The sequence below is a fragment of the Arvicanthis niloticus genome, chromosome X, assembly GCF_011762505.2.
Source record: "Arvicanthis niloticus isolate mArvNil1 chromosome X, mArvNil1.pat.X, whole genome shotgun sequence".
In the NCBI taxonomy this organism is placed as follows: Eukaryota; Metazoa; Chordata; class Mammalia; order Rodentia; family Muridae; genus Arvicanthis; species Arvicanthis niloticus.
The window spans coordinates 45,148,326-45,170,739 of record NC_047679.1 but is presented as its reverse complement, the minus strand read 5'-3'; the positions used below and the strand labels follow the sequence as shown (position 1 = coordinate 45,170,739).

The window sequence follows — 22,414 nt, the reverse complement described above, 5'->3', positions numbered from 1 at the left end:
AACAATAAGTTGCCCTAAGTTACCTGGAGAGGTGAGATATGAATCTTTTTGTACCTCATCAGCTACTGTAATGTCCATCACCCCAGCATGCTGTTTCAGGTCCACCATTTTGCTTTTGTTTTTAATGGTCTCTCATTTTACAGGTCTCTCATTTTTAAGTGGGACAATTGTGCAGAGTGCTTGCGGATCCTAGACTCTCACTTCTTCAGTCTGTCATCTGTCAGTTTGGTGAAACTGCAGGCTTTAAGTCTGAGTGGTTAGAGATTTCTACAGTTCAAGATGTCATCTCAAGAGACCTACACAAACATCACAGAAACCTCTGAGAACGTAAGCATGCTCAGCTGCTTGGGTGAGACTTCTGGTGCTCTAGTGGATACAGAGACAATTTTTGACATCAAAATGATGAATCCTGAAGTGAGTCTGACACAAAGCAGTGATGTTACTGACACTGAAGACAGCAGTTTTTCCAGTTCTCAAAGTACTGATGAAAATTCTAGTGACAGTTACCAAGGTTATGAGGGTGATATTGATGTTGACAATGATGATGATGATGATGATGATGATGATGACTCCAGTCTTCCCAGCCTGGAGGACTCTGACAATTTTATCAGCAGTGTGGAAAGGTCATCCAGCCCTCAAGAGTTGGATGAAGGTGAGGTGGAAGAGCAGAGTGTGGGAAGGCTTTTTCATCACTATGAGCTGGAGGCTGGTGAGGCTGCGGAAAGGCAGGGAGGGAGAAGCCTGTTCCACCATTATGAGTTGGAAGAAGGTGAGGTTGTGAAAGCACCGAGAGTACAAAGTATGCTCCTCCACTATGAGTTGGAGGGTGAAGTTGTAGAAGCACAGGGAGAGCAAGTTCTTTTCGGTCGTTATGAGTTGAAGGAAGGTAAGATTATGGAAGCACATGCAGGGCAAAGTCTGGTCCAGTATTGTGAGTTGGAAGAAGGTGAGGTTGTGGAAGCACCGAGAGTACAAAGTATGTTCCTCCACTATGAGTTGGAGGGTGGAGAAGTTGTAGAAGCACAGGGAGAGCAAGGTCTTTTCGGCCGTTATGAGTTGAAGGAAGGTGAGATTATGGAAGCACATGCAGGGCAAAGCCTGGTCCAGTATTCTGAGTTGGAGGAAGGTGAGGTTGTGGAAGCACAGGGAGTGCACAGCCTGGTTCAGCATTGTGAGTTGGAAGAAGATGAGGTTGTGGAAGTACAAGGAGTTCAAAGCTTTGTCCAGCACCATGAGTTGGAGGAAGGTAAGGTTGTGGACGTACAGGGAGTTCAAAGCTTTGTCCAGCACCATGAGTTGGAGGAAGGTGAGGTTGTGGAGCATGGAGTTGTAAGCTTGCCCCCATGCCACCACCATGTTTTGGGGGCTTGTGAGATTGGGGAAGAACAGGGACTAGAAAGCACGTTCCACCACCGTGTGTTGGAGGAAGGTGTGGTTGTGGATGATGAGGAAGTGGGCTCTGAGGTACATGAACAGACCAGTGAGGACAGCAGTGAACAATATGACATTGAAGATGATAGTTCAATAGATGAATGGATAGCCTTAGAGACATCCCCTCTCCCAAGACCTCGATGGAATATCCTTAGTGCTCTTAGGGATAGGCAGCTAGGTTCAAGAGGTCGTTTTGTGACTGAAGCCTGTGGTGCAAGATTATTTGTGCAGCGTTTATCCCTACAGTATGTTTTTGAAGGCCATGCTGGATGTGTCAACACTGTTCATTTTAACCAACATGGCACCCTGCTGGCTAGTGGCAGTGATGATCTAAAAGTGATTGTGTGGGACTGGCTTCATCAGCGACCAGTACTGAATTTTGAGAGTGGTCACAAAAATAATGTCTTACAGGCTAAATTCCTTCCTAACTGTAATGATGCTATTATGGCTATGTGTGGCCGTGATGGGCAGGTACGAGTTGCACAGCTATCTGCTATGGCAGGCACCCATATGACTAAGCGTTTGGTGAAACATGGGGGAGCATCTCATAAGCTGGGTTTAGACCCATATTCCCCTGTTAGGTTCTTAACGTCAGGTGAAGATGCAGTTGTCTTTAGTATTGACCTCAGACAAGCCTGTCCAGCTTCAAAGTTGGTGGTAACCAAAGATGGTGATAAGAAAGTGGGACTGTATACAATCTTTGTGAATCCTGCCAATGTCTACCAGTTTGCTGTAGGTGGGCAAGATCAGTTTGTGAGGATTTATGACCAAAGGAAAATTGATGAGAATATCAACAATGGAGTTCTCAAAAAATTCTGCCCTCATCACCTTCTTAGCTGTGATTACAGAGCATACATCACCTCTCTGATGTATAGTTATGATGGCACAGAGATCCTAGCTAGCTACAATGATGAAGATATTTATATCTTCAACTCTAGTGACAGTGATGGAGCTCAATATGCTAAGAGATATAAAGGACACAGAAATAATGCCACAGTAAAAGGTGTAAATTTCTATGGCCCAAGAAGTGAATTTGTGATGAGTGGTAGTGATTGTGGGCACATCTTCATCTGGGAAAAATCATCCTGCCAGATCGTTCAGTTCTTAGAGGCAGATGAAGGAGGAACAATAAACTGTATTGATCCCCATCCTTACCTACCTGTGTTGGCATCCAGTGGGCTAGACCATGAAGTCAAGATCTGGTCACCCATAGCTGAAACTTCCAAGAATCTTGCTGGCTTAAGGAAAGTGATTAAAATTAATAAGCTGAAACGTGATAATTTTCCCTTACACCACACTTCCTTGTTTGACAACCACATGCTTTGGTACCTCATGAGTCATCTGACACCTTCAAATCACCAACACAATTGGAGTGGTATCAGAATTAATGTTGGAGGCAGAAATTTCAGTTACTCTTCCAGCAGCTCTAATGAGGAAGAAAACTAAGAAGAGTAACAGTGCCAAACATCTTAAGGGATGTCCTGAGATACCACCTGAAGCAGAATACCACTTCATAGGACTTTAAATATCACTTTGTTGAGTAGAAGGTTCCCCCCTTTTTTTGCATGATTTATAATGAAAGTATTTTTATTTTCTCTCCACCTTTTCTCTCCATCTTTTGATTACTTGCTTTTGTTATTCCTTGTTACCTTGTATACTACATGATTATAGAAATATAACAGGCTTACTTTGTGTTCTTAAAGATAACCTATGGAATGCCTAAATTTGGTGAAAAAAAATTAATACTGTAAGATCTTATTTCTGTTTCTCAAAAATTGTTGGATTAAAAAGTATTCAGTAACTTGTTTCTGAATATTAAGGTTGTTTGTCGTAAAATTTTAACAAATGTTTGTGTTCTAAAATAAAGTAAAATAAAACAAACCATGGTGTTTTCCTTTTAATGTGGACCCTTGGTTACACACATGTAGGGTTATGTGTCCCACATCTTCTCTGCCACAGGGCTCAGCCACTAGGGGAGGCAGGACTCAGGAAGTTGACCAAGCTTACCCCATGCTATTGCCAAGCAGGTTTGAGGCCATAGAGAAGCCCTGGGACAGCACTTCAGAGGTGGGAAAGCAAGAGTCTGAGGTGCAGAACAGTTGAAGCTGGCTCAAGGTCCCCTGGGGCTGTGACAAGGCCTGGGTGGTGGGGTTCCAAGGCTCTTGGACACCCAGTAGCCTCTGGAAGTTGTGAAATTGCTGAGAATGGAGTCTGGATCAGCCAGCTAGATCTGGCCTGGGGGTGTGGGTGGGGGGCTCCAGCAGGTCCAGGGCTTGATGGCAGCAGGAATTCTCCATGGCTCCCCACAGTGGATCTTGATGAAAAGAATTACAAAATGTCAATGGTTTTAAGACATTTATTGTCATGGCAGAAAGTTGATTTGCAAAACCATATCACACTTCTCAAGTTGGGCCTGAGAGTAAATAACTTTTGCAGGGAGGAATGTCTGGGAAGGAGAGTTTATTGGCTAAGCCCTCCAGGCCTTTAGGTACCTCATTAAAATGGAGATCTGTATTGAGCCTACATGACCACAGGTCACATCCTCTACCTGTGGAGGGGATTGGGGTGTTGCCATTACTTGACTGATGCCTACAAATCTATGGATGGGGATATGGCTAGTGACAGGGGCCTGGTAACCGGAACAGGCAAAGTTCCTACCATCTCTTCAGGGTCTCTGGAGCTTTTAGCCTTAGCTCAACCAGGGATCATGCTACCTTTCATGGTCCACCCTCCCCCCCCACACACACATATACCACACACTTTCTTCTTTGGCTTTCTGCTACAGAAATAGACAAGAGGATAACATAGTTTTGTTCCTAATCAGATAATTATATAATTCCCTTGGTTTATTCCCATTTTCTGAATATACATTAATAATATGGAATTAATTAAGCATATTAAAGCTGGAAAGAAATTAGACTCAATCACTATGTTGTATAACCTGCTATTGCAATGTTTTTGAAATGTCATTGTTGAGAAATACCATTTTTACCTTCCAAAAAATCCTCCTTGGTTAATATTTTTCTATGTTTCTCACTAAATTTGAATAATTTTTTTATGTTGGAACTACAACAACTGCAATAACAAATGGTTTGTATTTTTATAAAATCACTTGATATAAAACTATTAGCAAAATTATTTTGATGGCTGGAGGTATGGCTTAGTGGTTAAATACAGGGATGGCTTTTCAAAAGAAATCAAGTTTAGTCCTAGCATGAACATCACAGTTCTCAACTGGCTGTAACTCCATGTCCATAACATCTCAAAATATCTCTGGCCTCCAAAGACATTAGGCATGTTACTTAGTGCACAGGCACATTTGCAGGCAAAACATAAAAATAATTTTAAAAGAAATCAATATTATTTTTGGTATCTAAACAGTATTTAAAACTGCAACATAGTTTAAAAGAGATTAGTTGTTTTACTTTTGTCTTATGTATTGTAAATTTTGGGTAGCGAGTGACCAAATTTATATATATATATATATATATATATATATATATATATATGCATATATATACATATATATATATATGCATATATATATATATATATATATATATATATATGCTTATGGTAAGAAAATGCAAAAAAATCAACTTCCCCTAAACGTCCATGAATTATAACACATCCTTCTTTTCAGATTATCATTCAAATGAAGAATGTAATTAAACATCCCAACAGTGGCTTTACTTTTTCCTGAAATGGGTGTTGTGTTTCCTTCCTTGGGAGCATGTAGAAACATTTTCACAATAAGATAGACTTTAGAGTGGGAGTTATCTTTTTCTCTGTTCACTGAGATTCAGAGTTAGGGATAAATACCTGGGGACTTCAAAGCCTGAGGAAGCCCTTACATGTTGGTTTTTAAGAAAGGGTCAGCAGAGATCCCAAAAAAACTTTGCTTGCAGAATCCAGTGACTCTGAAGTTGGCACTGTGGTTTAAAATAAGGCATAGAGTCTCAGAAATGGCTCAGTGGGTAAAGCACTGGCCATGCAAGCAAAATCACTGGAGTCTACATACTTAGAACCTATATAAAATATGGGTGCATTTGACAGGTAGCCAGTATAATCCTGAGTATGAGAAGTGAGACAAAAACTTCGAGCAAGCTAGCTAGCTAGACTAGTGCAAACAGTGATTTCTGGGTTTAGTAAGAGACCCTGTTTCTCCATAGAAAGTAGAAAGCTGTTTAGCTTGCCTGATACAAACACTGGTTCTTTACATACAAGAGCCTGTAAATGTATTTGTACACATGTACAATTTATATGTAAAAATGAGAGGACATAAAGAGAAGAGAGTTATTAGCTAAGATCCTGAGTTTGGAGCATCCTTTAAAAGTGGGTAGTATGTGTACTAGCAATATTAACACAGCATTGGCGATTTTTAGTGATTGCCAAAACAATAAAAACTGACTAATTTGGTAACTCCTTTCCTACGTGCAGTTTGTAAAAAGGACCCTCTATATAGACGTTTTACTGTATTAAGTCAGTTAACCTAAAATCTTTCAGAGTTTCCTGAATTGATCTCAGATAGTTTTGTCATGATAGGTATTTGGCAAAACTATTTGAAAGATAAAGTGGTGGCTTACATTTTATTTCAGACAGTAAGGGCAGATATGCCAGACAATATAGCACACAGTTCATACACATTTTTGTTCATATGTGGGTTTACCCTTGTTTGTTTTGGGTATAATATCAGTCCACAAGTATTCCAGATCTCCTGCATATTTTCCCTTGTATTCTTTAGCTTTGTGAAAAGAAGTGCCTTTTTCTGCAGGATACTCAGACCATACATTTTGGATCTGGGTTTGTGGAGGCAATGAGAAATCAGCACCTATTTCAGTCCTTTCTTACTGTTCAGAGATAAAGCCACCTATATTTGCTTCTGAATTTTTACACCCATTGCTTCTTACATAATGTGTTCTTTTTACTTCAGTTTCTAATATCTGAAGCAAGCAAACAATACAAGAAAACAAATGTGTTAGGACATCTTAGTTAGGGCCTGGAGGGATTACTTAGAGCATTACAGCCCATGCACTTGCAGAGGATCTGAGTTCAATTCCACTACCCACAGGGTAGCTCACAACTATCCAGAATTCTAGTTCTATGAATCAGATGCTTTATTCTAGCCTCTGTGGGCACCAGGCACATGTGCACAGACATCATATACATACATGTAGGTAAAACAATACATATAAAATTAATTAATTAAAAATATTTTAAGTACTTAGCCAATACCTATAGCCAAGTAATGTTTAAATACTACTTTAAACACTTGGCTAAACATGTTTTACCCACAATGTTACTGTTATTGTGATAGAACTTGAGCTGTGCAACCTCCTCTGCCCTATAAGCATGTGAGATAAATTTTGATGTTAGTGGGATTAGTAATATTTAGTATTTCAGGGTATTAATTGGTGATAAAAAAGAAATTTAAGTAAATATATAAATGTATACATAATGTGTCAGATAGAAATATAATGTGTGTTATCTATCTATTGATGTATTTCTCATCCATAGAAGGAAAAGTAATAGTTAAACTGAGAAAAATACAAGGCAAAAACCTGTTACTTTACTCCTTAGTCGAGTGCTCTCTTCTATGGACTACATACTGAGATCATGGAAAGGCTGGATATATTGCAAGCTCCTGTTGCAAAATAAAACAAAAGAACAAGAGGGCTCTGTTGGTAAGAGCTCTTGGATTTGCAAACAGTAAAACTAGAACTCATATCTTTAGTACCAAGCTGGGTAAGCGTACACATAACTGCAATCACAAGATTAGGAGGTGGACATAGCCTTGGGAGGCAGATTCCCTGGAGCCTATTAGGAAGCTGCAGCAAGCTTCAGGTTCAGTGAGAGAATTGGTATCAAGAAAATGCAGTGGAGAGCAGTAGAGGAAGACAGCTGGTGCTCCTTGACCTTCACGTGTGCACATATGTATATACCATACACACGAAAGGATAATAAATTACTTAAAAAATTGTAAAGGTAATGTAGTAGTTAAAATTGTAGACAATTTTTATATTTGTATACATTGGTCCTGTTAGTGTATAGTAAAGATATGCAGACTAAAGTTATGTCTTGTGAGAAAGTGAGGAAAACTACTTCAATTTAATAATCAAATGAAACTCTGCTTTTGCTTTAGGTTTTCAGAACATTAATTCCAATTTGAAATATCTACAGGGGAGTTTTTAGAGATTCTGGTGACCTTCATGTGGTAGTCTTCTAATTATGTACAGAATCTAGTTGCATAAGGTTGTAACAGATGCCAAACTGTGCTTTAAAAAAAAAGACATCTGCAGGCAGCATTTCCTTAAAAGGACAGGTATGGAAAAGACTAGAGAATGAAAAAAATTATGATGAAGAATAATTGCTAATGAGCAGGCCATTAATATCTAAATATACTGAGATCATGGGACCTAAATATTTAAAACTCTCCAAGCACTGCTAACTGAGGATCTGGTACTCAAATGCTTGAGCCTATGGGGGACATTCAATAAGCATACCATAGTGTTTATCTGTTAGTATGTGGTCCAATATAAGAATATTGTTGAAAGCTGGTAGATCTTTGTCCACTGAAGTTGATGGTGAGCTCTATTATACCAGAACTTTACTGTCACAGGGACCTTCAAATTCTTTGGGGTGCAGCAAGGCCTATTTCAATAATATATTCCCTAACCACATCCTCCCATCCCCATTGAAAAATAGGTGTGTATATGGTGTTAGAGCAGCTGTAAAGTCCCATTTGTTGCAGAAATTAGAACTTTGAGAAGCCTAGTACCACCCTGGGAGTTGGAAGACTTGGGCTTATTTGACCAGCAGCCTAGATTAACTCTGGTTCTAAAAAGCTTGATCCCAACCCACATATAAACACATTTATAGGATGTTGAGCTTGTTTGTTTGTTTGTTTGTTTAACCTTTTCTGTAATTTGTGGTTTAGAATTTTAGCCTACATAACTGGGGACCACAAGTAAGAGTTTTAAAGCAAGCATGTTTACAGAAGTGATACTGATAATGTTACAACACTACTTTGCAAGTGTCTATTTCTTAAGAAAAGAGGAAGTTTGGCTGATTCATTAAATAAGCAAGATTACAGAAACAGAACATACCACATATTGTTTTAAGCACAAGTGCAGTAAAAACATTAACTCATTTTTATGCTCCTTATTATAGGTACAGCTCCAACAATGGCTATGCTACCCAAGTCTAGGGTTCCTGGAGTTTAAATTTCTCACCCAATTCCCACAGAAATAATACTAATATGAACTTGAGAGTAGTTCATGTGTACCTCAGTCCCATTCCAAGTGTCTGAAACTCACATCTGTCTCAGCAGACACAGAAATCAGACTCATGCAATTGTAATCTGTCTGAACTAGTACAGATCATGTGTCCCAGACCTTGATTTTGTTTTCACAGTAAGCATCATGGGACTTTACTCCACATCAGGGTTCTCCATGACAATCCTAAAATGTATTGCAAGTCTCAGGATTGAACTCATTTTTTTCTTATTACTCATGTCTTCTTTCTCAAAAGTGGTCTGTTTAGAATTGTGGGAGAAGGGAATTAGGGAACCCTTTTCTTTTTGAATTCAACTATTCTTTTAATTTTTATAGTAAAATAAGCAAAATAGTCTGTCATCTAATTTCTATCGCTCTTGTGAAGGTATTTTGGGGTATGAATAGGTATTTTACCTGCTGTATCATTGGGAAGAATTTATGGAGGAATGTAGTCAATATTATGTTATATATCCTCTTCTTAATGGAAATACTGCTGATCTGTAACAATTGAAGTAGGGGGCAGAGGGTTCTTTTCCTTATTTTAATACAGTTTTGCCTTATCTACCAAAATAGGTATATGCACTTGTGAGTATGTGTGTGTGTGTGTGCGTGTGTGTGTATTTAATCTTGTCAGAGTATCATTTATTACTCAAGATTATTGGATTACTTATTTACAGGGGTTTCTATACTTCTGCTTTAATTTCTATACATGTTACAATTAATTGATCTAGGGGTGTTTTTTAACAGTATATTTTTGATTTTTAAATTTTGTTTTAAATTTTTATTTCATATGCAATGTTGTTTTTCCTGCATGTATATCTATGTGCGTGTGTCAGATCCCCAGGAGTTATAGTTTTGATCTGCCATGTATGGTCGAAATTGAACCTGCTTCCTTGGAAGAGCAGCTAGGGCTCTCAAACACTGTGCTATCTCTCCGGGCTTAGGTGGGTTTGTTTGTTTCTTTATTTTAATTTTTCTTAAAGAGAATATTTGTTATTTATATGTTCCTAAACTGTTGGAAATTTGTAAAATGTGAGAAGGAATATTTATCCAGGATTCTTCACTTTGGGTGTTGGAGAAAAGTATTGTTGACAAATATGAACTATTTCTCAATGCTTAACTAGATATATTCACATAATTGTTTCTGTTTAAAGGCAAATGTTTCTGAACCAGTAATCTATGACTGTATACATCACATGTAAATCTACAACTTTGAGGATTAATATAGCAATTTATATTTTAAATTTTCATTGAGTCAGTAATTTATACAATTTAACTGTGTTCTGTAATTTAGAAGATCTTATTTTAAAGTTTTTATTGTTTCTTGAAAGCCTCTTACATCTATATTTCATATCTTGTTTATACCCTTTTTCTTCCCATTCCTACCTTATAATCCTTCCTGGGTCCTTCTGAACACATCTTTTTTGAAATCTTGTTTCATTTTGTTTATACTACCAAGTCCAATTAGTGGTGCTCATGTGCACCGGTGTGTGGGGTCATCCACTGAAGAGTGGTCAATATAACTTTGGTCCCTGATTAAAAAGTGACTTTCATTTCACTAGTAGTCATCAAGTGCCAATAGTTCCCAAGCTAGAATGGGGTCTTGTAAGCCCTCCCCATTGAAACTTAAAATTTTAACTGGCTTGGGCAGTTGATCTTGGGCAACTTCTATGTGTGCATATGTACAAGTTTTTACTTACTTACTTACTTAATTAATTAATTAATTTGTATATTTTTAAAAAGGTTCTTACTATATACTCCTAGTTGACATTATAATTTGCTATGCAAATCAGGCTGGCCTTTTACTCACAGAACACCACCTGCCTCTGCCTAACAGGTGCCATAATTTCTTGTTAAATATTTATTTATAAAATATTTTAAATTATGTGTATGTATCAGTGCAGGGATATGTGCATAGGTATATAGATTCCAAAGTAGGCCATCTGTGTCAGACACCTCTGGAACTGCAGTTACAGGTGATTGTGATTTATAAGACTAGGATACTGGAAATTGAACTTCATTCCTCTATATCATGTATATTTTAAGCATTCTACTCTTTCTCTCTCTCCAGCTTCTTTTAGAATGTCTTCTGTGACTGAAATCAAGTTTTAGCTGGAGATGTAGCTCAAGGTTCAAGTGGATAAGAGCAGCTTCTTGAATTACATCATGCCAGATTTTAATTCCTTATTAGCTATTAGTTACAGACAAAAGTTTCATTTCAAGCTGTCCACTCCAAAGTGCAGTTTACAATATAGTAACTGAATTACCTCAGAGCAAACATGAATAAAAGGCAAAAATGGATGCAGAGATTTTTTGTCACCTTGTCTCCAAGGCTATCACTTCTACCCTGTTCTGTGCACTGAAAAGAAATCAGTAAACATAAGAGTTTCAAAGACAAAGATGTCAAAATAAGAGTCTCATTTAGCTCTCTATTAGAGGCTGTAGCTACAGGATAATAGCATGTTTTAATCCACTTCAGAAGTATTTTGAAGTGTCAGTGAGATGACTGAGGGTATAAGAGCCTGCCACTAAGCCTGACCAGCTGAATTCTATTCCTGGAACCTATGTGGTGAATGGAGACAACTCACTCATACAAGTTTTTCTTTGAGCTTCACACTTGCACAAAAGTATGTTTTCTGAGGCAGTATAAAGAGATAGAAAGCAGAAAGCTTGACCTTAAATAGATGGGACTATAATTATTAGTGCACACAGGGAGGAACAGCCTCTCTTCCATGTGAAATTGAGAGGTCTACCAAGGAAAAAAGCTGGTTGTGACTATCACATATTCATAGGGGTGGACTGTTGGACTTGAACATGAGGACATTTCTGTAGCCACAGCTCATGTTTCCTCCCTTAAATTGTTTGTTCAAGAGGAGAGAGACTATATTGGGAGACAAGATGTTCCTATAGACATTTCTTTCTATGCTGACCAATAAAGCTGAGGTAAGTCATTTGTACTATCCATATGAATGCTGTTTTACCACCAAGTCATGCTATCATTCCCATCCCAGATAGGTATAAAAAGAAGTGGGGAGGGGGTAAAAAATAGAGAGCGTGGTATTAAAAAATGTGGAAGAGGGACACTGATTCTTTCTTAACTGCTTCAAGCTGAGAAGGGTTGTTGTCTGAGGGGATTACTTCTATGTTTGTTGATGAGAGAGTCCTTGGGTCATTTAGTAGAAGGGGTTTTACTTTATAGACTGCAATGAATCATGGGATTGTTGTCTTGTCTTTGTTGTTTGGAAAAAAAGTTTTGAAAGATAATTTTTAGAGGCTTATAAACTGATAATTTGGTTACAGAGTGAAACAGAGATTTCCCAAGAATGTGCAGGGGTCAGAGTTTAGAATTGAGACAGTCAGAGTGAGCTAGTGAGAGGAAGTAGATATAGAGTTGATTCAGGTTGCTAGTGACTAATCCCACTGCCAGGAGTATTGCACCAAAGTGAACTATCAGAAGTAACAGAGAGCTACAGAGCATCAAAGGAAGGGAACAGGAGAAATTAGAGGATTAATATAATGAATTGTGTCTGGCCTTTTGTAAAAGAGATGAAGGTCCCCTGCAGCCAGAGTTCCTCTACAGCACCTAAAACATCTTTTTTGAAGATGTATCAGAAACAGATGTTTCTTTTGTAGGGAAAGAGCCATTGAGAGAGCTTACAAGGAACATTTTGCTTGGGTATAGGTGGAAGTTCAGTAAGTAAAACATTTAAAAGATGGAGGGAAAACATAATTAAGGAAATAGCAAGGAAGAAAGAAGTAATCACGAGGGAGATCCAAACTTGGACCAAAAGAATATACATAGGAGGAGGCTTATGGCTGAATATTTCTCTCTTCCCATGTCTTTGGGCCTCATCTCAAACCAGTTGGGATTTCTTGGTGTGGGAGCAGCACTTTTTAAGGCAGAAGACAAATCTCATGCTTAAGCAGTAGTCAATTCTAGCCTTTTTAAATTTTGTAGTACCTCAACAGCAAAATAATTAAGTTGTTTTTGAAGCATGTTAAGCTTGTTTGAAATTCTCTAAGGTTTTTTGAAAGCTGGTGAGAAAGCGAGGTTAATTGATACACAGAAATCTTCAGTCCAGCCTTGTCAGTTCTAAGTTCTAAAAACAATATTTAATTTGATTGAAAAATTTAAATACCATGAAATAAACCAAAGTAGCACTTATTGGAAATAGTTTATAAACATTTTAGCTATTCTCAAGCACATGGTGTCTTTTTGCTTACATGTTTTGATTTTTTTTTCCTTCTCCATACCACAGAGTATTTGGAGGAAATATTTAGATACACATGTTTGAATTGGGGAGGTCAAATTCCATTCTTATAGTCAGCTTTTCAGTGAAATAAAACAATATGTGACAATCTTCTTATATTATCCATATCCCCAAATATTTGAATCTGGAAGACTGAGCCTAGTTACCTATATATCCATATCTAGTGGCAGACAATTTGAAAAGCATAACACATATTTTTCTCTTATACAAGGCAACAAGTTACCAATAATATAAATACCTATAACTAAGAGAGTATTAAAACAGAAAACTTTAAAAATACAAGTAAAAATGTCCAAGATTCCTGGGGCAGGAAAAAAAAAAGATCAAGGTAGATCATAAGCATAAGGCAAAAGAGTCCCAAGAACAGAAAGTTTTCTATCTCAGTTAGAGAAGTATGCTTGGAAACCTAACAGAAATGACAGACATTTAGGCTATGCAGTGGGTTGCTTGTGGGAGCTGTGTGGCAGGTGCCAATAGCCATCGAGAAGTTAAAAATTAACACGTGATCTTGAGATGGTTCTGCCATAGATTGTAAATCTATGATGGTTTTTCTTGTTTAGGCAAGGTCAATAAGATTACATTTTAGGAAAGATTCCTGCTATTGATATGGTTTTCCTGTTGTTATTAAATATGTACCACAATCACTAGGTATTAGCCTATCTCTTTTGAGCAGATATGTGCATAGCAAGGATGATGTCTTGTAGTGTTGCTATATAGACAAATAGATGATTCCTTAATTCTTAATGATGATTCTATAAAAATTTTTAAAATTGTATTAGTAATTATTAAGATATTTTATAATAGAACTGATATTAAGTCCTTTCTGATATCAAAACTGCAATGAAAGTTCTCCAAGTCTTCATATGCCAGGAGTTAATTGCTTCTGAGATAAGAAGTAGGCATCTACAACTTAGAGCACATTTCAAAATGTTGCAAAACAATTAACCAAATTTTATAAAATGGAGCTAAGGCTTTGCTACAGGTATAAGGACAGAAGATAAAATATTGACTGAGTTTATTTATACCAAACTTCAATAACACCTTAGTCACAAAAATTATGGTTTTTAACTTATAATGAACCTGTAGAGCTAGTGACATTTAATGGGTATATATCCAGATTATTATTCTTAATGGATATGCATGTAAACATTCTCTGTTGTAAACTTCTTATCAATTTATGATTTGAATTTATGTTTAAACTTCTAACAAATTTTTGTAAATGAGAAATGCTTGGTAAAAGCATGTGATATATTCTCATAGAAAAGCTACAAAATACTAGGAAATATTATATTGCAAAGCATTGCGAGTAAATGCACTGAGAGTAAGGGCATTGTTGTTGTTGTTACATCAAAGCAGGAGGATAAAGGAAGAGGAGAAAGGAGAGAGATCTTTTTAGAGAGAACTTTTTGGAGAACTTTTACAAGACCTTTTTGAAAACTGAAGAACTTAGAAATAAATGCTAAAATTACTTTTCAATTTTCTTAATTGCTTCTTCTTCTTTTTTTTTTTTTTTGTTTTTTTTTTTTTGTTTTTTTTTGTTTTTTTTTTGAGACAGGGTTCCTCTATATAGTTCTGACTGTCCTTGAACTCACTCTGTAGAACAGGCTGGACTCAAAATCAGAAATCTGCCTGCTTCTGCCTCCCAAGTGCTGGGATTTAAGGAGTTTGCCACCACTGCCCTGCTTAAATCCTGCAACTTCAATGAGCAGACTGGGAGTTAGAGCCTAGTAGTTCCTTTATAGATAAAACAAAGGCTACTTTACTTAATGCCCCTCTGTTTATTATGAGGTGCTAAATGCCAGACTGCAGTTTCCTGGCCTCAGAGTAACTCAGACAGGCATGTCAGCTACCTCAGCAAAGTGACTTAGACTTGACAGGTAAACATTTTATTATTAAACAGCAACCCTAAATATCTCTCAAAACCAAGTGTTACCCCCTCAGAAGGTTCTTCCAATTCAGCTATTTTCAAGAGTGGATCAGAAAGAAGAAGTACTGTGGCTGGCTCCCAGCAGGCAGGGATCAGTTTGAGGTAATCTGAGAGTTATATAGGAGAGGAACTTTGAGAGGATTCTCCATTACACTTTATGAAGTTATCCAAACCAACTTAGATATTAAAATTAAAAGTTTCTAATTAAGGGCAGATGTGGCCATTCTCAAATGTATATTGAGGCCAAATTTGGACCAATAGCTGAACCAATGTGACCAGTCTGAGGTCTCTTAAAAGGAGCTTTCTTATTAAATTACTCTGCAGACAGGCTAAGGGTGTATGATTTGGAACCTATGGCACATTCTATGTGGAATCAAAATAAAAAAGAGGTCAAATCCTCTAACCCATGTGTATCTATCATGTTTTGTATTGACCAAACATACCTGAAAGTAGAAGGGGCTTCTCCAAACTTGATACCCTCCAGGAGTCAAGAGACCACGGAACCAGTGGAAAGATCCTGGAACACTTGCGTGAGTGAGTCTCATCCAGCCCAGTAGAGATTTTCTGAAAATCTCTACTTATCAAAGCTCCTAGAATCTTTGACTGAGCTGTCTCAAAACAAGAGAGAAGGAGCTCCTGAGAGACCCTGAGACATAATTGGGACCCCTTTGAGTTAGGTTCCACAAGTTACCTTTTCCTGAAATATTGGCTGTGTTGGATGTATAATCTTGTCAAATAGAAAATTGGTCTCTTATCTGAAAGTCAGTTTGTGTCAGAACAAAACAGAGGAGAGTGAGAGATTAGAAGGGTCAGGATGCTGAGTGAAATAAGTAGCTGCTGCATGAGAGATACAGATGGTCCTCCCAGGCCTACTTGTCCCAGGGATGGTAAGTGGATTAGAAAAGGGAAAGTTCCTGTAGAACACTTGCACACCAATAAGCTCAGATTTTCTTCCAAAGTATCAGCACCACATGTGTTAAGAGAGATGACAAAAAGAGACAGGAGTCTCAACAGATAAGGCTGTGTATGCCCACATGAAAGGGCATCTTCTGACTCACTTGGGAAAATGAGGGATCTGACAAGGGAAAAATTGACTGTGATACATTATAGAGAAGAGTGAGGGGCTTGAGAATGAGGAAATAATTATAACCTTAGTCTGAATTGTTTTCTCCTCTTGAAAGAGTTTGGGAGACAGGCTGTCTCAACGGGCATTTTTCCCTATGCTGACAGATAATACTGAGCAAAATCATTTGTAATCTCACCAAAATCTTGTTTTATCACCAGAGTAATCTATCAGTGTTCATAAGAACAGTTGTAACAAGCAAATAAACAAACAAATAACAAGTGTTGAAAGTATCCTAGGAGTTGGAAATGTAGTTCAAATTTTAAGGTCCCCAAATTTTGGTACTAGCCATAATATTGCATACAACATGTATAGTAGTATATGCATGTAATCCTATCACTTGGTAGATGAATGCAAGGGCATCAAAATCTCAAGATTATCCTCAGCCTCATATGGAGTTTAGTATCAGCCTCTAATATATGAGACAGTTTCTCAAATATATGTTGAATTTTGTTTTATTCTCAGTTACTTATTGCATTTCAATATCTGCTATAATGATAGCATATAAGCAGTAAATAAGAAAAAGTATACAGCAAGTAAATGATTAAGAATGAAACCTATACTCCTCCAACCCGCATGCAGCACAGCGCACGCGCACATGCACCTGCACGCTCACTGGTGCTTCCACTGTTGGGTCTCCACTGGAGTGAGGACTTGCTGTGTGGAGCAGCTGCTTCCACAGCTGCTCAGGAGGCGAGCATGTTTGCAACTTGAGCCATTAAAGTGAAGATGGCCACCACCTCGTGCCCTGAGTGTGACCAACAGATTCCTGTTGCTTGTAAATCATGTCCCTGTGGTTACATATTTATTAGCAGAAAACTACTAAATGCAAAACATTCAGCGAAATCAACACTGTCTACTGAAAACAAGCATGAGGCCAAGAGGAGGCAAACAGAGAGAGTTAGGCGATAGAAGATAAATTCTACAGTAAAGAAAGATTTAGAAAACAGAAAGAGATCTCAAAATAACAGCCATTCAGATCATATCAGACAAGGAAGAGGAAGACCGAAAAGTACATCTGCCAAAAAACATGAGGAAGAGAGAAAAAAACAGGAAAAGGAAATTGACATCTATGCTAACCTATGATGAGAAGGCTTTTGTGATTTCGGTTGTTTTGGCAGAAATAAATAGAAAAATTATCAATCAAAAAAATCTAGGAAAAATGAAACCTATAGCTGATGACATGTCTCAGTGGCTAAAGACCTCTCTGACAAGCCTTGAGGACCTCACTTGTATTCCTGGGACCCGTATGGAAGAAGGAGACTATAACTTCGGAAAGTTGTACTGTAACTTCCACAAACATGTTCTGTGCCTTTTGTAATAAATAAATGAAAATAAAAGTAATTTTAATCTAACAGATATCTTTAGATATCACCACTTAGCCCATTGTAAAATAAAATGATTATCAGTGTACTCCATTGCCCTCCAGTACTCAAATTGTTTCCAAATAGAGATGAGCCAAGAGGCACAGAGTAAAATGGCAGGAGACTCCCACCCATAGAAATATAAAAATTCACCTGAGTAATTTTTTGCTGTTATTATTTACTTTTTTTTTACATATGTTTATTTTTATATTGGTGTTTGAGTGTTTGAGTGTTTTTCATGTATGTATATAGACTATGTTCATCTTGGAACTGAAGCTATGGATGGTTGTGAGCCGCAATGTGGGTGCTGAGAACTGAACTCGGATTAGCCATTTTTCCATCCTCCCCTATGAATATTTCTTACTCAGAGGTAGAGAATAAGAAAAGGGATGTCAGATGTTTAGCTAAATAAATGGCAAACAAACAAACCCACCCCTTCTCTCTGAAACTATAGCTAACCTGTATATAATGAGTTTCCATTCAGTTACATTTGATCAAATAACAACAAAGATTTGGCCAAATCATATATTCTACTTTCAGACCTAACCCATAGAAACATTCCAGCTGCATTTTTACTTTTCCGTATTATTTTTAAGTTATCTTAAACTGTGACCAGGTCTTATGAATAGAACAGGGCCTTCTACATCAGGACTCTTTTGATTCTTTAACATAATGTACAATAATTGTTGACTTATTTCCTCTTTCTAAATTAACTATTGAATAAATTCGTGGCACATCTAATTGTAATCTTTCACATTTCTTAATTTTTCTATTATTATTTCTAACACAGCAACTTTAAAAAAAAAAACATTTTCTTTTTTTTCCTAAAAGTAGAGTGACTTAATATATTTTAGTTTAGGTTCTCAACCTTCTTAACTCTGGAACACTGTAGCAAAGTTCCTCAAGTTATAGTGACTCCCAACCATAAAATTATTTTTGTTGCTACTTCATAACTATAAATTTGCTACTGTTGTGAATTATACTGTATATATCTAAAGTACAGGATATCTGATATGTGACCCCTGGGAAAGTGTTGTTAAAATCCCAAAGAATTGTGACCCATAGGTTGAGAACTGCTGCTTTAGATTTTGGAATTTTCTGATTTAAAAAAGTCAATTTCTTACTTGATAGGAAAACTATGTATGTGTTTAGGGATCATTTACCTTTGTTATGCTGAAAGAAAATCTTAGATTCTGTGCATTTGGTACCTGATATTTAAACCAAAACCTTCATTAATTGATATTTTATCAGCTTGTAATCTTCATTTCTCAAGTGAGTATAATATCATGACCAATATTCAGGCCTAATCTGAGAAAAGTAATTCTGTTAAGTGATCAAATCTGAAAAATAAAACAAGACTCAGAAAAGTCTTATCTAAAGAAAACACTTGTGTCACCTTATTTCTTTAATTAATTATTGCAATACATAAAATTATTATACATATCTATCGTTCCAGCTTCACAACAGGTTAAAGCAGGATGATTGTAAATTCACAATAATATCAAGAGCAAATTGTACATCCTAGAATACATCTCAGCATAAAAAAACAGCTCAGAAGAGGGCTTTAAATACAGCACAGTGGTAAAACACTTGTCTACCATATGAAAGGCAGTACATTAGATCTACAGAACTGAAAAGAAAGAGAAGGATAGATGGAGCTGAAAGGAGAGGAGGAAAAAATAACTTAAATCTCATTATAATAGCCCCTGTGGTCTAATTATGGGCTGCAGGATTTTCATATATTTAATGAAAATGCAATTTCAGATTATTAACTTTTAAACATTTTACATTTTCCTAGGAAAATGTCTATGGCTAGTCATTCCAGTAATGGCCATATAACATACAGGAAAGAATTTATCCCTATCCTTAGTTACAAAAGTGGGCTATACAGAAATCTATGCTAGATACAAAGAAAAATATATGATCTCACTAGGAATTTTTCTAAAAAATGAAGAAAAGACCATCAAAATTTAACTATGGAAGCCAGAGTATCAGTTAAGTCTTACAAAAAAGGACTGTTTTCATTTTCATTCACTGACAGCAAATAGTGCATGAGATGAACAGTGAAGCAGATCATAGCAGTAATACTACACCTCAGTATAGAATATTATTCTATGATAAATTTCTAAAAGGTGTTTCCCAGCAAAATAATAGAAGAAGGATTCAAATTTTTGTAAGGCCTATGCATGCATTTTAGTTTTAACTCTGGTAAAGAAATTAAGAAAGCATTGGTTTTGCCACATATTAGCAACTACTGAAACTTGAAAATTATGTATTGAAACTTTTCTAACAATATAAAGTTAATCTCTTCTTTTGTATCTGCCTAAAATTTTTATGAGATCTAAACATATTGATTCATTGTTTTTTTAATTGGTAAAAGGAATATCAAAAAGTGAGAAAAATCAACACATATGTCTAGTCATTCCCACATATGAAAGTATTCCCTCTAAGAGTTTATTCAGGGAGGGACAGGAAGAACAAATTAAGGAAAGGAAGGGACACATATGTACTCACACACTCAAACACTATCTATCTATCTATCTATCTTTATCTAATCTATATATCCTTTGTACATATATATGTATGTATCTATCCATCTCTACCAAATATACATATATATAATCATATCTGTCTATCATCTATCTCTATTTAATCTATATATCATGTTTGTATATATCTCTATCATATATATATACACATATATATGTATATCTCATATCTATCATCTAACTATCTCTATCTAACCTATATATCATTTGCATGTATCTATCTATCTATCTATCTATCTATCTATCTATTTATCTATCTATCTATTTATCTATCTATATATCATATCTATTAGCTATCTCTATCTAATCTGTATGTTATATGTATGTGTATATGTATCCATCTTTCTTTATCAAATATATATGTATAATATCTATTTATCTATCTACCTAATATCTATCTATATATAGAGATATCTGGTACATAGAGCTTATCTATGCAAGATATATTTTATTTATATTATATTTTGTCTTATACCAACTGAAGATTGTCCTTCTTGCTGACTCACCTGAGGTATTCCCAGGACTTAGATGTTTGTTTAAATTCATGCATAGAAAAATTTTACAGAGTTAAAAGTGATTAAACTTAGTCAGGTCATTAATGATTGGGTATTTTATGTCATATTTTATTCCAATTTTGGTCCTAGATGCTATCTGTCTTAAGCTATTGACTTCTTTCTGTATCTGAACACTCTGATATGCAGAAGATTGTTTAACACAATGGATTGTTTACTTATTTGTTGTTTGTGAGAAAAGAACATGACAAAAGCAATTTATGGAAAAGTTTATTTTGGTTTACAGTTCCAAAAGGATGAGTCCATTACAGGAGGATGGCTGTTGCAGGTATGGTGTCAGGAGCAGGAGCAGGAAGCTAAGGGTTCATATCTTCAAATGCAATTGGGAAGCTTAAACAGCAAATAGAATGAAACTGCATCATATAATAGCTTGTTCCCAGAGATATACATTCTCCAGCAGATACAAACCTCTTAGACGTCCTCAAACAGTCCACCAATTGGGTACCAAGTGTTCAAATACCTGAGTATATGGTGATCATTTCTCATGGAAACAACCACAAATTTTATCTCCAAAACACCACTCAAGGTTTACTTAAAACTAACTGAAATACCTGGTAAGTCAAAGCCAGAACAGTACTCTATGGTTTGAACTACTGTATTATTATTTTTTATTACTAAACTTAGAAATATGAAACTCCATTTTTTTAATTAAAAGAAGGCTAATTTTTCTCCTCCTAATGTGTTGCTTCCATTTTGCAATGTGCATGACAGCCTGTAAGGATTTTACAGTTTAGATGTCTAAATCTAGAAAAGAATTTATTTTCTTTGTTTTCTTATTGCTACCCTGAAGAAATGAAGGAGGTAGCCAGTAGGGAGACAGTAAGAGCAAATTAAGAGAGATAATTAGAAAAAATGTAATAATCTTGCCATTGGGTTTTCATCATATAGTTATTAATTATAAGAAGCTGTGACTGATTTATTCAAGATTTTCATGAAAGAATTAGATTAAATCTATGTAATTGATTTTTTCAATTACATTTTGATCTCTTACATTAATCTGAGTAATAACTTGCTGACTGAATCTTTTTAAGTTACAATTAAAGCAGAATATTATTTGATTTCACAATGAAGAACATAAAGGTTATACTATGCAATTTTGCTCCAACCATTTCATACATTGCATCACTACATTTAAATGTGTGTATGTATTTTATAAGTATTTAACTGTAATGAGTAATGTATAAAAATATATTTTTTTATTAATTGTAAATCTACTACCTGACAAATAATGCTTTAGTGAACATAATGCAGTGGTTAAGAAAGTGAAACCTCTGCTGTAATAAAATTAGATTTTATATGGGAAGATGATAGTACAAAAGCATATATAAAAACAATAACAAGAAGATGTGAACATGATAAAAAGTAAAGCAAGTGAGAACTTATAAATAATGACATTTCTCATCAAAGGCTTTTATCAAGAGCTCTGAAAAATAAAGTTAGTCATTTGAATACAGGAAGTTTCCTTACAGAGGCTTTACAAAGAAAATAGCAGTTCTGGAGTTGGAGTAAAGGCAAGGAGTGAGAGAAAGGAGTCTTGGAGGGAGTGCTGAAGCCAGACTAGGAGGCTTTATAAAGTGATACAGGCTCTGTTAAGAGCTTTGTGTAACCAGACATACTGATGGACTTCTGATACTTTTGCTTTTAATTTTTGATTTTGTTGTTTAGCTTCATATCTTTTAATCAATCTCATGTTTTTTCATAAACACTGCACAGAGTAGTTTTCTTTTATGACTGGCAGCTTAAATTCAAAGCTTAGATATTGTAGTGATAAGTAGCCAAATTTACATTCTAAACTTCAGAAAAGTAGAAGGAAATATAAAACATGTAATCACATTTATTATATGAGCAGTTTGTGGCACATGAATTTGGAAATTATAAATTATTCAACTACATAAGTGACTAC

The 22,414-nt window shown here is 36.0% G+C and overlaps 1 protein-coding gene and 1 pseudogene across 1 annotated transcript; both read left to right on the top strand.

Moving 5' to 3' along the window:
- The first annotated feature begins 279 nt into the window (after positions 1-279).
- LOC117694928 (DDB1- and CUL4-associated factor 8-like) lies at positions 280-2,877 on the top strand. Its single transcript, XM_076918744.1, has 3 exons — positions 280-769; positions 947-1,246; positions 1,307-2,877. Exons 1-3 carry the CDS (start codon positions 280-282, stop codon positions 2,875-2,877), a joined length of 2,361 nt encoding a protein of 786 aa, XP_076774859.1.
- Positions 2,878-16,725: 13,848 nt separating this feature from the next.
- On the top strand, positions 16,726-17,347 carry LOC117694927 (UPF0547 protein C16orf87 homolog pseudogene; annotated as a pseudogene).
- The last annotated feature ends 5,067 nt before the right edge of the window (positions 17,348-22,414 follow it).

Bases quoted from the DNA above. Each gene is read 5' to 3' on its own strand.
- LOC117694928 (XM_076918744.1), top strand. From the start codon at position 280: ATGTCATCTCAAGAGACCTACACAAACATCACAGAAACCTCTGAGAAC. The intron at 770-946 runs GTGAGGTTGTGA...AGTTGGAAGAAG, and splicing joins CCATTATGAGTTGGAAGAAG to GTGAGGTTGTGGAAGCACCG. The intron at 1,247-1,306 runs GTAAGGTTGTGG...AGTTGGAGGAAG, and splicing joins GCACCATGAGTTGGAGGAAG to GTGAGGTTGTGGAGCATGGA.